Raw genomic sequence first — 16,313 nt, 5'->3', positions numbered from 1 at the left:
CATCTCACCGCAGCTCTGATTTAATGTTAACCGTATGATTTTGCCTGAGGGTCAGAGTGACGTTTGTAGACGCCCCCTGTACACAAATCAGCTTTGCTCAGCTGTTGATTTTTTATTTTTTTTTCCCATTACTGTAAGTCGGGGAAATCGGTGTTGTCATCTTTTCCTTGTTTGGCTTGGCTTTTCTTCTACAAGATATTTAAGCTTTGTGATGCAAGTAACAGATCTGTACATAAAAAGAAAATCAGCGGTGTGTAAGCTACATTTCTTTGAAACAGGAGGCATGTGATTATCAAAGATAATGTATGCCCTGATACATTTTCAAATAAAATACAGCGTAAAAGTAACAGACACTCTTTACGCTACTTTCAAAACTTTAATTTCTGAATTACAATTAAATTATTACTTTTAGTCTTGAACTGACTAAAACAATACACTGAAAAAAATCTGATTTGAACGAATTGGAAATTGATAGCATGTTTTGAAAACAACAAAGAATTTCAATTAAATGTAAACCAAGTAATAACCATTCCACTATTAATTTAAATTGAACATTTTGTTCAAAATTCTGAAGTTTACATTTAAAAAAAAAAAAAAAAATTTAAACTAATAACAATACCAATACCAATACCATTCCACCACCTGGTCCTGTGACCAGATTTAAAGTTTTGAACACAGTGTAAAAAATGTGTTAGTATTTGGTAAATAATTGAAATTTACATTTAAAATAATAACCATTTCATTAACATTCCACTAAAACCTTAACATTTACATTTATTCATTTATCTGATGCTTTTATCCAAAGCAACTTACGATTGCTATATTTATGTCAGAGGTTGCACGCCTCTGGAGCAACTAGGGGTTAAGTGTCTTGCTCAGGGACACATTGGTGTCTCACAGTGGATTTGAACCCAGATCTCTCACACCAAAGGCATGTGTCTTATCCACTGCGCCAACACCACCCCTTAAATTTAAACTAATATATTGTTTACAATTCAGAAATTGCTACCAGGTTTAAAGTTTTGAAAACAGCATAAAGAGTTTCCATTACCTTTCTGCATATTGAATTGAAATGATCCAAGTTAATAAATAACTGATTCATTGAACCAAAAACCATCTCTTTCAGACATTTGACTCATTACAAGTCAAGTACCAATGCATTTGAGTGTGCATAGGCTTTTAATGATGATTTTCATGGTTGCTACAACATCCAAAAACTTTTTCAGCCAAGTCTTGCAAATTATATTAAAGTTCTTTTATGAGGTGAATTGTAGCTGCAAAAAACTGAACAGTTTGAATAAAAATCCTATAAACACTATTACTAAACTTGAAAAATCATAATGAATAGCAATATGTGCGCACATATGGCTTTATTGGAATGTTTTAGATAATTTAATATGGGACAACGGAATCACTGACGTTCATCACTACAACCTGAGAGTATGAGTATTACTGAAAGCAAGTCTGTTTATCCTAAAATGTGTGATATGATAGTTACATTTGAACATAATACTTAAAATCTCCTGTAGTCCTCTAAACACCACCCACAACACACCGAAATAAGTTTTACTCTTTACTCTTACAATAAAGGTGTTAAAGGCTACTATTCCTTCAAAGCTGTCTGGCTCTCCAGGGTCAAGCCGTTAAAGGCTGTATCACCTGTGATGCCGAAACTTATCATTATGGAAATGTGTACACTGGCAGTATACATTCACAGAGTTATATGAGGAAATCTTAGGGCTGAGATGCCTCTTTTTTTGTCCCACAGGTTTCAGCCAGCCATGAGACTCTTCACTTTTTCGCGAGTCTGACCTTCAGCCTTGCAAAACATCAGAGACATCCCTTGGTGCAAGATAGAGAAGGAGGTGATGGAGCAAAACGAGCAAGAAAACAGACATCTAATACTGCCTTGCAGCAGGGAAGAACAGCAGAAAGCAATGGACAATATAGATCTATTTTTATTGAGTCTTACAAGAATACAAAGGAGCCAAAGCCAAACTATGATACTTTGAGACAGTAGTTTAACAATCTACTAACTATTCGTAAATTACTATTTCTACAAGTTGAACAAAGACTAGCTGATGACATCTTTTACTGTCCAAACAGAGTTATTTAAACATAAAACTCAACATAAAAAGTCCATTGTTTGTATATATTGAAATCAAAGTAATTTGCCTTATTATATATTATATATTGCAACCCTAACAGTATTGAGCTCCAACATTTTGCTCTGTTCATAACCATTTGGCTCCGCTGTCCATCCCTGAGCTCAAATCCCTCAGCCTACAGGATGAGGAAGGCCACATCCCCGCGTAACCCCAATACAGGTCGTAAAGAGATACAGGCGCTGCAATGGAACTTAGAACATTTAACTAAGACACATGCAAGAAATTAAGTCTAAATCAGTATATACACTAGTATTTACACAGTCCACGTCCATGTATACAGATCCCAGTGGGGCTGATTTTGATAACCTGTCATGCATTATGAAATTACAGGCAATGAGATCTAAACCATCCCTGCTGGAGCATTCAATGGCATTCCCAACTTAGAGTGGCTAGACTTGGGGAAAAATAAGATTGTGTCATCTGGCATAGACCCACAATCACTTAAAACAAAGTTAAAAATACAAGTTTACCACATACTGCAAATAACGAACACATAAACACCGTTTTAGAAACATGTGAGCACCCAAATGATCCAACTGCAATTCACGGTTTGGAAGGTTTTTTTTTTTAAATGCCACAAATATGGTGCAATACTGAATGGCTGTACTGCAAAAAATGGTGCAAATACTGTACATGTTCATGCCATTAAGTTGCATCTGACTTTGTGTGAAGAGATCTTAAAGCCCCCCCCCCAAAAAACTTGTTAGTAATATCTTGACATAATTTGCAAGGCTGCCGAACAAGGCTGTAAAGAAATCTTGCATCATGTTGTTGTAATTTTTAAAAGTCTGCTGTATGTTCATAGACACATAACAGAAAGTATGAATAATCTGACTGTTGACATGAAATTGACCCATTCTTAGTGTACAATTAAACTGATATGTACACAGGGTTTCATTTACACAGGTTTTTTTCATGCAACATTCGGGCAATTGAGATTAAGTACTTTTCCACTGCTGCCCTTCTGTTCAGAAATTCATATGAATGACTTCATTTCCTCCAGCTGAACATTAGGTGAATTAGAGAAGAAAATGTTTCTTCCATAACAGTTTAAAGCCATATCTGTCAGGATCCTGCCCTGACAGTCTTGTCTGTCCTATCTTTGTTTAATGTGTCTCTGTTCATTTTGTGCCTGAGCACATGGTTGTGTCTTTGTTTATGTTGGCCGTGTGCTCCCCTTGTCCTGCCTCCTTGTTTCTAATCACCACGCCCCCTTGTTTAGTCCTTTGTTTGTCTAATTGTTCACCTGATCCTTGTGTGATCTGCTCCCTTTATATTGTGCTCATTTCCCTCTGGTCCTTGCTGGTTCGTTTTTGTGTGTGCCTTGTGTACAGTCTCTAGCTTGGATATTTAGTCTTGTTAGAACTCTTTAATCAGTATTTTGCATCTTATTTGGTTCCCTCTTATTTTTTAGTTTTCATTTGTTTCCATGTGTAGTCTAGTTCTAGCCTTTGTAGTTTAGTGTTTTTGTTCTTTAACCTTTTGGGGTTTTTCCCACCTTTTTCTTTCTAGTTTTCAGCAAGGTTGCTGTTTTCTTTATTTTGGTTTGTAGTTCTAGTTAATTATTCCTAGCTTTTTCCAATTGTTATCCTTTTGTTTTCAGTTAATTCCAGTTATTTCTAGTATTACTTTTTGTTTTTCCTTTTTAGTTTTCTTTTCTCCCTAGGCATTGGTTTGCAAGTTTACTTTTATCTGTCAAATTCTTGTCTCCCCTGTTTTGTCTTTGTGTCTGTGTTGGTTCCTGCCCTGCTTCCTGAATCCTCCCTGGTCGCTGGTTCTTCTGACCTGACAGACATTGGGGCGCTACAAGGGGTTCCTTCAACCGGGTCAGGCCCTTCCTACTTGAGTTGCTACAAGGTCTCCTTTTGCCACAGAGTCTGGAGCCATCTCCTTCTGATCCGCCTGTTCTCCTGTCGTGAGCCCTGCCCTATTGTGGACTGTCTTAGTGCATCATCTGTGTTCCACACTTGTTAATAAACTGTTTCCCCTGTTAATTCTGCATCTGGGTCCTCCCTTGCCAAACCCTGACAATATCAAAACAGTACCATCCTCAACCCTAACAGTATTGAGCTCCAACATTTTGCTCCGTTCATAACCATATGGCTTTTACAGAAGTCACAAATCCTACTCTAATACAAACACTATACCTACTTCTACTTGACACTTTTAGTCATGCTTTTTTTTTTTGCACAGACTTTCAAATAAAAACAAAATTCCATGGCATCTGTTCAAGATGTGTTCACTGGGCTCTAACCAGTAGAAATATGCCCATCATCTGAACAAATGGTGAAGTATTGAAAAATGTAAAGTATTTATATAGTACCAAGACTGTGTCAATTCATCAGAAAGCTTGGAGTAACGATCGTATATACGATAGAGACACAGATTCTGCCCATGAATTCCAAACAGCCGCTTGTTCAGTTAACTTAAGCATGCTTGTCATTAACATAAGATAAGTATTCAAAGCATTCCCAGAAAGCCAAAGTGGAAAACTTTAACTTAAGGTTTCGAAAGCATATTGTATGTGACCTTTATTTTTCACACCTTAAGATTAATGACGTCATTTTTATGTAACTTTCTTTTAAGGGTCTTAAATTCCTGTCTCGCCTGTACATGGACGGAAACCTTCTGGAACGAATTCCCTCTGAGCTCCCATCAACACTGCAGGAGCTCAAGATAAATGAGAACAATCTAAAAAATAAATCGGGGAAAACAGCTTTGAAGGTAAAACAGTTACAGAAATTGCTATGTATAAAAGGTTACATGCTGACATTTAATCAGCTAATATTAGCATGAAATGTTCCTTACCTAATTTTGTACTAAGAAAACACAATATTTTCAAAAATTGCTTCATAATTCCTGGAAGGTCTCGGCAATCTGGTTATTTTGGAAATGGAGGGGAACTTGCTCAGTGAAGGTACCGTGAATCCACAGGCCTTTAAGCTCCTCAAACATCTGACTTACCTTCGGCTAGGCAGAAACCATTTCCATTTCATTCCTTAGTGCCTACCTGGATCTCTACTGGTAGGTTTCAAAACAGAGAACTATTTCTGGAGTTAAGGAACATCCTGTCAAACAATCTTATTCATTTAACTGCATACAAGTTTGTGGGCTATAAACCAGAACTGGTTTGGTTTTACAGTACCTGTGGGAAACCAGTGGCACTTGAACAGCAATTATGGCAAACCAAAATTTGAAGCTGCTTCAAATTAAATCAAAAGTCACAACTGCTTCTGTTTATTTTATTCAATGAAGCAAACTCTACAATTTACTTCATAATCTCTTCGATATTTAGGAGTTGTACCTTGAAAACAACATCTCTGAAACGGCACCACAAACATCAACACCGTTGTGCTAAGACATAATAAATTAGATGAGTCAAGTATTGCACCTTTAACGTGGATTAATCTCAGGTGTACACGTGTCCTCAAGAAGTTTAACAACGAAACCAATGTTAAGGCAAATAGTACTCTCATTTGTTTTATAAAATGCCTATTTTGCATATAAAAAATTATGAAATTTGGTTCCAAATGATGTTGATGTTTAGCAAATTTGTTTTTGCACTCAAAGATTGCATGCTAAAGTGGCGAACTGAAAATTTGAAGAACTAAAAAGTGGTACATTTTCTGAGTGAAAACACATTTTTAAACACATGAACACAACCTTTTCTCACTTTGTCTAAAAGGAACCTGCAATCTCTAGATCTATCGCACAACAACTTCTACCTGGTTCCATCGTTCCTGCCAAAGTCGCTGATTCACTTGGTGCTTGCCAGTAATCAGATCGAACGCATTCCAGGATACGTGTTCGCACACATGGTGCCTGGCCTGGAGTACCTCTAACTTTCTTAAAACAAGCTGGACGGTGACGCTTTCGAGCCACCTTTAACACTATGAACGAACTCTGTCTAGACCATTACCAGCTTACATCTATTCCCATGGGAATTCATTAGATGACAACTTTACATTTCCTACGACTTAACAACAACAAAATAAGGTACACTGATTGCCTCCTGCAAAGAGCAATGATTTTGTCATAATTTCCTGTGGCACAATGTTCTATGACCTTTACACAAAGTACATCGCTCATTTTGTTTTAATTTTAAGGTTTATCTTTAATAAATAAAAACAACTTCCAGTATGGTAAGAACTTAATTCAAGATAAGGGATGCAATCTGATAATCAGTATTGGCTAATAAATGCGATTGTTTGTGCTATCAGACTTTGTCCAGTTATTAAAAAATAATAATAATAATATAGACTGGTTATATCCTGTCAATAAAAATGCATCTAAATTCAAGCTGTGTGTGAAGAAAAGGTCTCCTGTGGAATTACTTTTAAAGGGGGTCATATGTTGCTAAAAAGAAAATTATTTTGTGTATTTTGTGTAATGCAATGTGTTTATGTGGTTTAAGATTAAAAAAAGACATTTTCCACGAGTCTTAACTTTTATAAAGAATACCTCTTTGGGTTTGAGACTTTAGTCATTGCAACTTTAGGGATCTCATCTATGCATGCACAGCTTGTAACACTCCAAAGAGAAAGGAAAACTTGAAATGGCACCATATTTAAAACAATGTAATTAATGATTCATTTGAAGGTATAAAAAAGCAAAACCACCAAACTATCAGTCAGTATCTGTATCGGCAAATGTCATTCTAAATCATCGGTATCGACGCAGAACATTTGTACTGATTGCATTCCAATTTATGATCAATTTTCTGAAAAAAGGAAAATTACCCCCAAAGTTTTTTTTTTTTTCAATATATGACAAAGACTTGAGGTCATGAGTGATTTTATGTCCAACAGGCACATATCAGAAGATGCTATCTGTGACCCCCTTGAATGAGGATGACTCTCATCTAGTTGCCCTTCGCCTCGAGAACAATTTCCTTGACTCCCGGAAAATCCCACCCACGTCTTTCTCCTGCGTCCATTCCTTCTCTAGTGTTGTGTTAAAGCCTCAGAGGATTAAATAACTGCAAGCTTCTGTGCCATTATCATAAATCACTAAAGGCCGTTGACATTAATAAACTAGATTCCTTCTGAAACGTGCAGTTGTCATTTTTGTCTCCCAAAAATTGCATTAAATATCTGTTTGGGATGTTTATTTTCAGTTTTGTTTTATTAGCTTTTATTTATAAGTCAGATAAGACTGAACATGATCACCGCCTCAGGATGCCAAACAGGATGCATGGTGTTTATAAAAGAAAGCAGTTAAAATCAACCTTTTGCTTACATTATGCATTTTTTTTTACTACGTTTACTACTGACAACTGTTATATATAATTGCAAGATATCTACATGGTTAGAATCATTTAAGTGACAAGTTTTGTATTTGCCTAGTTCAGAATTCAGTGGGAAAACCAATACAGCTTCAATAAAGACTTTTCCAATGTGTTTTTCTATTCACATTATCACTCCTTTTGTCCAAATGTGAGTGTTAAATTACACTATTACATAAACAGATTTCCTAAAATGTCTATTGTCTTTCTTCCTCAAAAAATCCCAGTGTAAAACATCTGTGCTCCATAAACGTCCGACAGAAATCCTGTGCTAATGCAATCACTGCAGACTGAAACACATTAATGATCTGACTATGACATCATAGTCTTCCGCTCCTTCTCAAGTTCTTCAAAAGATTTTGAGCTCTCACTCCATCATCGGCAACAAAATGTGGACGATTACTGAAAAATGCCTCTGAGGTTGAACTGGGGTTTCGGTGATTTTAGGCTACGACTAAAAAGAGGGGAAGAATAAACAAACAAAAAGAGCCTGGAAGGGGAATCATCTCAGAAGCTTTCCAAGTTCTCCATGGCATCAATGACTCAAGTGCTAGTCACATGACTTTTATTTCTTATTTTGATTCGATTCGATTCACTATTTAGATTTCACGATTCAATTTGATTCACTTTTTTTTAATTAGGAATGAAATGTCTCCTTTTCATAATTGCTTGGACAATCTTTGTGATATTGAAATATAACAATAATAAAAAAGTAATATAGCACTTGAATATTATTGCGCTTTTGTTGGTTTTGATTGCTTCCATTGTCCTCATTTGTAAGTCGCTTTGGATAAAAGCTAAGCTTTGGATGACAAAATTTAAAGGTCCCGTTCTTCGTGATCCCATGTTTTAAACTTTAGTTAGTGTGTAATGTTGTTGTTGTTAGAGTATAAATAATATCTGTAAAATTCTAAAGCTCAAAGTTCAATGCCAAGCGAGATATTTTATTTAACAGAATTCGCCTACAAAAAACGACCCGTTTGGACTACATCCCTCTAGTTCCTGCAGTAATGGCGTCACTAAAACCTTTTTTTGACTAACCTCCGACCACATGAATACACAAAACAGGGGGCGTGGTCTTGTTGCGCTCCGATGGAGAAGAGGAAGAGCTGCGTTTGTGTTTGTCGCCATGTCGTTGAAACGCTGTTATTTTCATCTCGGAGTCCAATCATCTTTGTTTGGGCTTCCCAGGGACGCTGTACTTGGAGATTAATGGTTACAATTTATGTTTAACTCGGTTCCCGAAAATTATAATCCACATGTAAAACTATGTGCAGCACATTTTGCTGAGGACAGCTTCCTCAATCTCAATCAGTTTAATGCCGGATTCACACAAATATTATTCTTGAAAGATGGAGCAGTTCCCTCTTTGTCTGGAGAAGGCCTTGTTTATGGACCACAACCGGAAAGTGTATTTTATTATTTAAGTTGGTGCGTTTAACAGTTTCTGTAACTTATTACACAAAGGGCAACGCTGTTTAGCTTTGTTAACTAGATGTTAGGGCTGTGCAAAAAATCAAATACGATTTTCATGCGCATCTCGTCAGTAAAAACGCTCCTGTGATTATAAGTACATCTCCGCACGTGCTCCTGCACACTTGCTTCTCAAAACTAGTCCAATCACGTTTCCAGGAGGGCAGTGCGCGCTCAGCTGCTGTCAAATCACAACACAGGAACCGCTGGCCCAATCACAACTCGTTACGTATTTCTGAAGGAAGGACTTTATTGAACAAGGAAGTCATCAGCCCATTTTTATGACAGTGAAAACAGTGGAACACAGGTGAATTGTGTGAAAAATACTGTGTTTTTTTACACGCGAAACATGAACACGTTATATTGCACACTGTAAACACAATCAAAGCTTCAAAAAAGCACGAAAAACGGGACATTTAAATAGAAAGTAAATGTAAATAACAAAACTACATTGAAATTTTAAAACTAGCCCCAAATCAAATGAATAAGTAAGTGTGCTCTTTCCATTTAAAATGAGAGGCATCCACTGCATTTTCATCATGATCCAAACAAAGATGCTTTATACATGCAACATGAGCAGTTTTTAATTTAAATTAGATTGTATAATTTCGAAATTTTGATGCAAAAACAATGCTTTGACTTCAATTTTGTGAAACTATACATAAAAATATCTGCATGAAACAGCAGACAGGCTCAACGAGACGCAGATTCACTCTCTTCCAGCAGGTGGCGCTTAAAGCGTTTCCTTGGTTTTGGCTGTAAACGAAGCAGTGCTGCACTTTGAACTTTAACATACATTATACAGAGGCAAGATGAAAAGAAAAAATACCATCTAAACTTTTCTAAAGACAGTAAGTTCCCCTCAGACATGCATTCATATAAACTCCTACCCCTAAATGAATCGCGATTTGTTTAGCATCTCAACCGATTTGAATCGTCACATATTTAAATCGATTTTCAACCGGCTCGCGTTTAATCGTTAAATCCCTAATAAACATGCATACTAATAAAAATATAAAAATAAACATGTCAGTATTTATATTGCAAATTCACTTGTGTAACATTAAAACTTGAAATCAATTTATCTTGAATTAAAAAAATTTTTTTACCCCATTGGTAAAGAATTCATTTTAAGGTTTATGCTTGAAACAAATAAAAAACAGAGGAGTAAGAAAAAGAAATGTAAAGCAACAAAGCCAACATTTCTCAAGGCCGCACAAGTGTTTTCAAAGTTGATATATTTCCAACATGGTTCTCCACGTCATGACATTACAACAAATAAAACTGAGGAAATGAAAGACATAGAATTAGAGAAAGACTGAGGGAAATTATTGGTATTTCATCGCTCTTCCTTGCAACACGTAAGTACACATTTCTACCTTTCCTGAACCGGTTCACCCTCACATGTAGTGTCAGTAATAGTGTGTACATCCTTTTAAATTAAGGCACCAACTCCACACACCACAAACATTTATTGGTTTGAGGTTGGTTATCATTTCGGAAGGAATGCAGGCCAGTGAGACTCAGGAGAATGAAGGGAGAAACTATGAAACATAGGAACTTCCATCATCTCAAAACCCAAGCATATGTGGCGCCAGCAGTACTGCCCCGTGATTGAGAGGGGTCTCGTTTTGTGCTGCTGTAAGCAAACAGCACCGTCAAGTCTGGAAAAGCTATTATCCAACATTTAGTTTTAGATTAAAGGTCTCCCATGACTTGGGATTTACAAGATGTTGTACCATTAACGCTGATTCAAAGAACAATTTATTCAAGATAACAAGCATTTCTCTTCCTAAAAAGTGAATGATGTCATTTGTAATGTCTAACAATTTGAGTTGATGTTTTTTTTTATATATATATATATTTCCCAATATAATCTAAGGATAAAAAGAGAAAAACTATATTGTTAACTAACATTTTATATCACTATCAAGCCATTACAAGATTATGATTAAGATTAATGTTTTATCTTAAAAACAGAAGGACCGAGATTATGCAATATTATGCACACTGAAATATTTCAATGCATCAAAATTCATATAAAACTGAGACCACCCATTGGCGATGTCAAGAGTGAGGATATCCCACACTGGCCATTGAAAATTTAGCCGGACAAAACTGGCCAAGTTTCAAGTGCTGATGAGAAACATACGGCGGGTAACAATGAGTGTTCAGTGCTAGTTAAGCATCCAGCAGAGCTGCGTAGCGTTCCTACCCCTTATTCCCAGTCTGCTCCTTGAACCAACAGCATCTTTTCCATCCTCATTCATTCAAGGATCTGCTTTGACGAGTGTTATCTCCACCTTTCGGCTTTTGTGCATGCTGCATTTAAGGACCAAATCTTCCTTGAAGAAGGATTACACAGATTCAACAGGTATGTTGTTTTTATCTAATTGTAGATTATGAAAGAGTGGTTTCACCTCAGTAAGCTTCTGTAAATCTCCATTTCATACACATACACACACACACACACACACACAAACATATATATATATATTATATATATATATATATATCATATTATGGTATTAATCTGGAGAGTACAAATTTATTTAAAAATGCTGCTGGGAAACATTGACAGATTAATTCTTCATCATTCATGATGCTGAGCAGACCAGTAACATGCAACTTTCTCTAAACATGATCTCAGGAGTTTTAAAACATAAATAAAACAAACATTTTTTTATTCAGTTTGAACGGAGAGTTCTTAAGTTTCTTTTCTATCTTAAATAATAAAATGTTCCCAAATGCAAAAATCAAAGCAAATGAGTTCGATTTCTCATTGAACGTCAGGAACAATGTTTTTCATTCTGAAATGTCTATAAACTGTGAGCCACCATCTAACATGTTGATGACTAAGGTGTCCATAAACAAGAAGTGCAGCTGGTTCATTTGAACTTCTTTTACAATTACAGCAATTATTTACATTTCGCCTTCACAATCATTATTGCTGCTGAATCTGATTCAATATTGTGCAGCTAGATAAAAAACTGAATAACAATCAAATAACCCCCAAAATAGTGTGCAACTATGAGGGTAGTGATATTTCAGGAGCATCTGTAGTTATTGTGAAGCACTATGCAAGTCATTCAATTAGAATATAACTCTCTTAAACCTGTCATCAATTCCTATTGGCCCATTTCATTGTGATGCTCACTAATAATCCAATCAGGACACTTGGGATCCAATTCACATTTCTTTTTCATCCTGTGAAACGTACAAAACAATGTAACATTTGCATACCAAAATGTTCAGTTTGACAAAGCGCCTGTGTTCGTTTTCGCAGGGCTAAACCATTTATGACTGAAGCTGCACAATGAAGGTGCTTTTACTGCTCTCTCTGCTGACGTTATGTTACACGAAACCATACACGCCTATCAATGTCCTGGATTTCATCAAGCATCATGACATCATGCAACAAGATGCGGGTGACTATGATGATGACGACGATGATGATGATGACGACGATGACCATTACGACAATTACGATGATAACATTGTTTCGGACTGTCCTGAAGGGTGTCGGTGCTCAAAGAAAGTTCTGCAGTGTTCAGATCAGGGTAAGAACTTCATCACGCTACTTTAAGGTACCAGTCACTGACTAGTCATTTTAGGAGGTCAAATTGGATTAAATAGTACCAATTTACAATTTAGTTTGAATGTTTTATTTACCGCACTAACAGCATATTTTAAAATACACATTAAGACAGACATCTTGAGATGCATTAAGAAAATATGGACACTTGTTTCTGGTGTGGGAAAAAACGAATGGCAAAAGAAGGTACAGGTAATTGCAACTTTTTATCTGGCAATTTTGGCAAGTCTGAATAATGAAATATAGGCGCAATTACCATATTTTTAAACAAAAAACAGAACCACGAGATGGAATTAAGAGAGGAAAAAGTCAGAATTATAAGATAAAAAGTCACAATTATCTTTTTCTTTTTTTTTTACCTGTGGCAAAAGCATACTTCCATAAGGAGACAAAATAAAAAAAAATGATTAAATGATATAAAATGAAAAAGCATCTCAAGATGCCTGTGTTCTGTTAGGTCCCACTTGCTGTTTTTGAATTCAAGAACAGGTTTTATTAACGCATCTGATCCGGATTATAATTACATAGGGTTTCCTTAAAACTAAATGATCAACTAGGCTTTCAGACAGCCCACATAAACGTGCAGCTTTGCACATGCCCATAATAAAGAATAGGGTATATATAAGTATATCAATATATGATATATAAAATCTCAAATGAATCATTTAAGATGAACGGCTTGTTTGAGGCAACTGAAAATTTTTTATCGGTCTTAATGAGAATGATTTTTCAAGGTTTTTTTTTTTTATAGGACTTTGATTTTCTTTCTTTTTGTTGTTATAGGTCTGACCAAGGTGCCAAAGGACATTCCTGCAAACACATTGCTGCTCGATCTCCAAAACAATGACATCACAGAAATCAAGGAGGACGATTTCAAAGGCTTGGATAATCTCTATGTGAGCAGAAACACCCTCGTTAAATGCTTTCAGAGTTGTGTTCTCATACTGGGTTTACACAAGGACATCTGCAGTGCTAGTGGGATTATGAGGAATGCTGGATGCATATTTGGGTGTTATTGATATTGAAATTTATTGCAGACTGTTTCATACTTGTGGTAAATATTTGCTCATGTTTAGTGGTAAAATGGTTTAATGTTCTTGCCGGAAAAAAAAAGCTAGTAAGGAAATAAAATACCAAAAAATAGAGTCTACATCTTATAAACAAATCACACAAAATGATTTTCTGATTTTCCAGAAAATTACAGAATATTCAGAACTAAATATCCTATAATTTAGTTATTTGTCTACCAGAAAAAAAATCTATCTATCTATCTATCTATCTATCTATCTATCTATCTATCTATCTATCTATCTAGCAAATGGTTGTGGGTTCAATTCCCAGGGAACATACATACTGAAAAAAAATTAATGAATGCACTGTAAGTCACTTTGGATAAAAGCGTCTTCTAACTGCATAAATGTTAATGTAATGTGGTTATGTTATCTACAAAGAATACTTCATATATTTGATGTGCAACAACGGCAGAAATTGCCCCAAAAAACCTTCTGTAGCCAGATAGATAATGCTATGTTCAGTAACTCCAGACATTTATTTTAATATGCAACAACATTCAATCCATCACACAAAACCAGTGTTTAAGAGCCATAAAAATGCATCCAAGCTGTAAAATGTACTGATTACAATTCTGTTTTAAAAACGGCAGATATGTTTATGGCTATATGCATTCATGCGATGTGCTTTTGTTATTTCCCCTTCGGTTTTTCGCAGGCCCTGTTTCTGCTCAATAACCAGATATCAAAAATTCACCCAAAGGCCTTTCGCAACACGAACAAACTCAAGATTCTCCACCTGTCGTACAACCTGCTGACACAAACGCCCGAGAACCTTCCGACCGGCATTCAATCACTGCGTCTGCACGACAACAAGATCAGCAGACTCCCAAAAGGAGCATTTAGAGGAATGCAAGACCTAAATGTTTTAGGTGGGTCTCTCCTAAGAGATGATTTTAAATAAACACGTTCTTGAGTTTGTGATGTAGGACTTGCATCATTTCCCGATCCTATTCCCTCGGTTCTCTCCATCATGACCTCGTCAGATCGGGTTATATAATGAGATAATTGATTTTACACACTATTTATGTTTTATCTCCATTTTTCTCAGGCAATTTACAGCTAAAGCACACTCTGCCTCCTAGTGTCTGCATTATGACCTGCATTCATCTGAGAATATGGGATTACATGGTCTTATAGTTAAAAATACGACCCAACAAAGAGTGATCCATGACTCAAGTCACAATTTTTCTATGTAAATAAATATTTGCTTAGAAAAACAAGTGGTTCCCTTTTCTTGCATCTCTAGAACTGAGTGCAAATCCAATTGCAAACAGCGGGATTGAACCAGGGGCTTTTGACAACATGGCGACTCTCTACTTGAGAATAGCTGAAGCAAGGCTTACAGCTATCCCTAAAGGTAAGTATTAACATGTTTTATGAAAGTCTTAAAAAGCATCTGGGTCTCATAAGACCAAGTGCTTACAAATTTGTTGATGTGATGTAGCCCTAACAATACTATTACCGTCTTTCTACTTCAAAAATTAAAATGTGTTACAGTGTCAAATGTTCTTCAATGTAAGCACACAAGTCGTTTAACGGAGACGTTTATTAATCTAAATCCCACAGATCTGCCATCTTCCCTCACTGAACTTCACTTGGACTATAACAAGATTGCCAAAGTGGAGTCGGAGGATTTTTTGAGATTAAAAAGTCTCCAAAGGTAAGGTACACATACCCCCCCTTGCGGATAGAAACAGACCCCACTTAAAGACCGATGTCTTTCACAGGTTGTGGCTTGACTTCAATCAAATCAAGTACGTGGAGAACGGAAGTTTCGCAGCCAATACCAAAGTCAGAGAAATCCATCTGGATAACAATAAACTGAAGAAGGTTCCTCCAGGCTTGAACAACCTGAAATATCTGCAGGTAAAGCACAAACATGCACGCAACTGAAACATGAACTAGACATGATGCATACGGAGATTGAATAAGCTTCACTTCCTCTTTTAGGTGGTGTACTTACATGCCAACAGCATCACTTCGGTTGGAGTAAATGACTTTTGCCCTACGAGAACCCGGGCTAAGAAAGCCCTTTACACTAGGATCAGTTTATATGCAAATCCAGTGAAATACTGGGAGATTCAGCCACCCAGTTTTCGGTGCGTTTCCAGCCACAATTCTGTGCAACTGGGTAACCACAGAAAGTGAGAGAAAGCATCAACATCTTGCCACTGGAGGGCAGCATTATAACTAGTCATAACTAGTAATAAATGATCGTTTCATGTCCTCTTGGTGATGTACAGAACATAATTTATCCAAAATCCAAGAGTATCCTCCGTGATATACAGACTCGTTACTTGAATTTGGTGAGGATTTCAAACACTTTGTTTACATTGAAATCTTTTCGACTCTATAAAGACAGAAGAGCTGTTTTAATTGCATATTTTCAGAACAGGTGCTAAATACATTTGTAGCCATGTACTGGAGGTCTCTAATTAATTTTTGTTTATAAAGGGTACAACTGTCTAGAAACAAAGAAAAATAAATCAAATTTACAAGGACAGTTTGTTTATTATTTTACTTCTTGTATTTTAGAGAATGGCCATTATTCACATGGTGCTTATTAACAGTTTTAGTGATAACAACTAATTAATATTGCATGCTAAATTTGCATTATATAATTTTTTATTCTCTGAAAACGGTTTACACTGACATCTGCAAATCTGTACTTGCAACAAGTGTTTTCTTGCAGTGCTGTGTTATTCGTTTCCAATTCAGAT

General features: G+C 36.2%; 2 protein-coding genes and 1 pseudogene across 3 annotated transcripts in view; 2 read left to right on the top strand and 1 right to left on the bottom strand.

Moving 5' to 3' along the window:
* Positions 1-16,313, bottom strand: part of cenpp (centromere protein P) — a 56,736-nt gene that overhangs the window by 8,892 nt on the left and 31,531 nt on the right. The window lies entirely within an intron of this gene.
* On the top strand, positions 1,683-7,180 carry LOC132131305 (extracellular matrix protein 2-like; annotated as a pseudogene).
* On the top strand, positions 10,904-15,777 carry LOC132131330 (asporin-like). Its single transcript, XM_059543352.1, has 8 exons — positions 10,904-11,299; positions 12,212-12,485; positions 13,304-13,416; positions 14,249-14,462; positions 14,840-14,950; positions 15,160-15,253; positions 15,321-15,459; positions 15,544-15,777. Exons 2-8 carry the CDS (start codon positions 12,242-12,244, stop codon positions 15,739-15,741), a joined length of 1,113 nt encoding a protein of 370 aa, XP_059399335.1. The 5' UTR covers positions 10,904-11,299; positions 12,212-12,241; the 3' UTR covers positions 15,742-15,777.

Source organism: Carassius carassius, chromosome 48 (genome assembly GCF_963082965.1).
Source record: "Carassius carassius chromosome 48, fCarCar2.1, whole genome shotgun sequence".
Classification (NCBI taxonomy): domain Eukaryota; kingdom Metazoa; phylum Chordata; class Actinopteri; order Cypriniformes; family Cyprinidae; genus Carassius; species Carassius carassius.
This window is presented reverse-complemented; position numbering and strand designations above follow the sequence as displayed.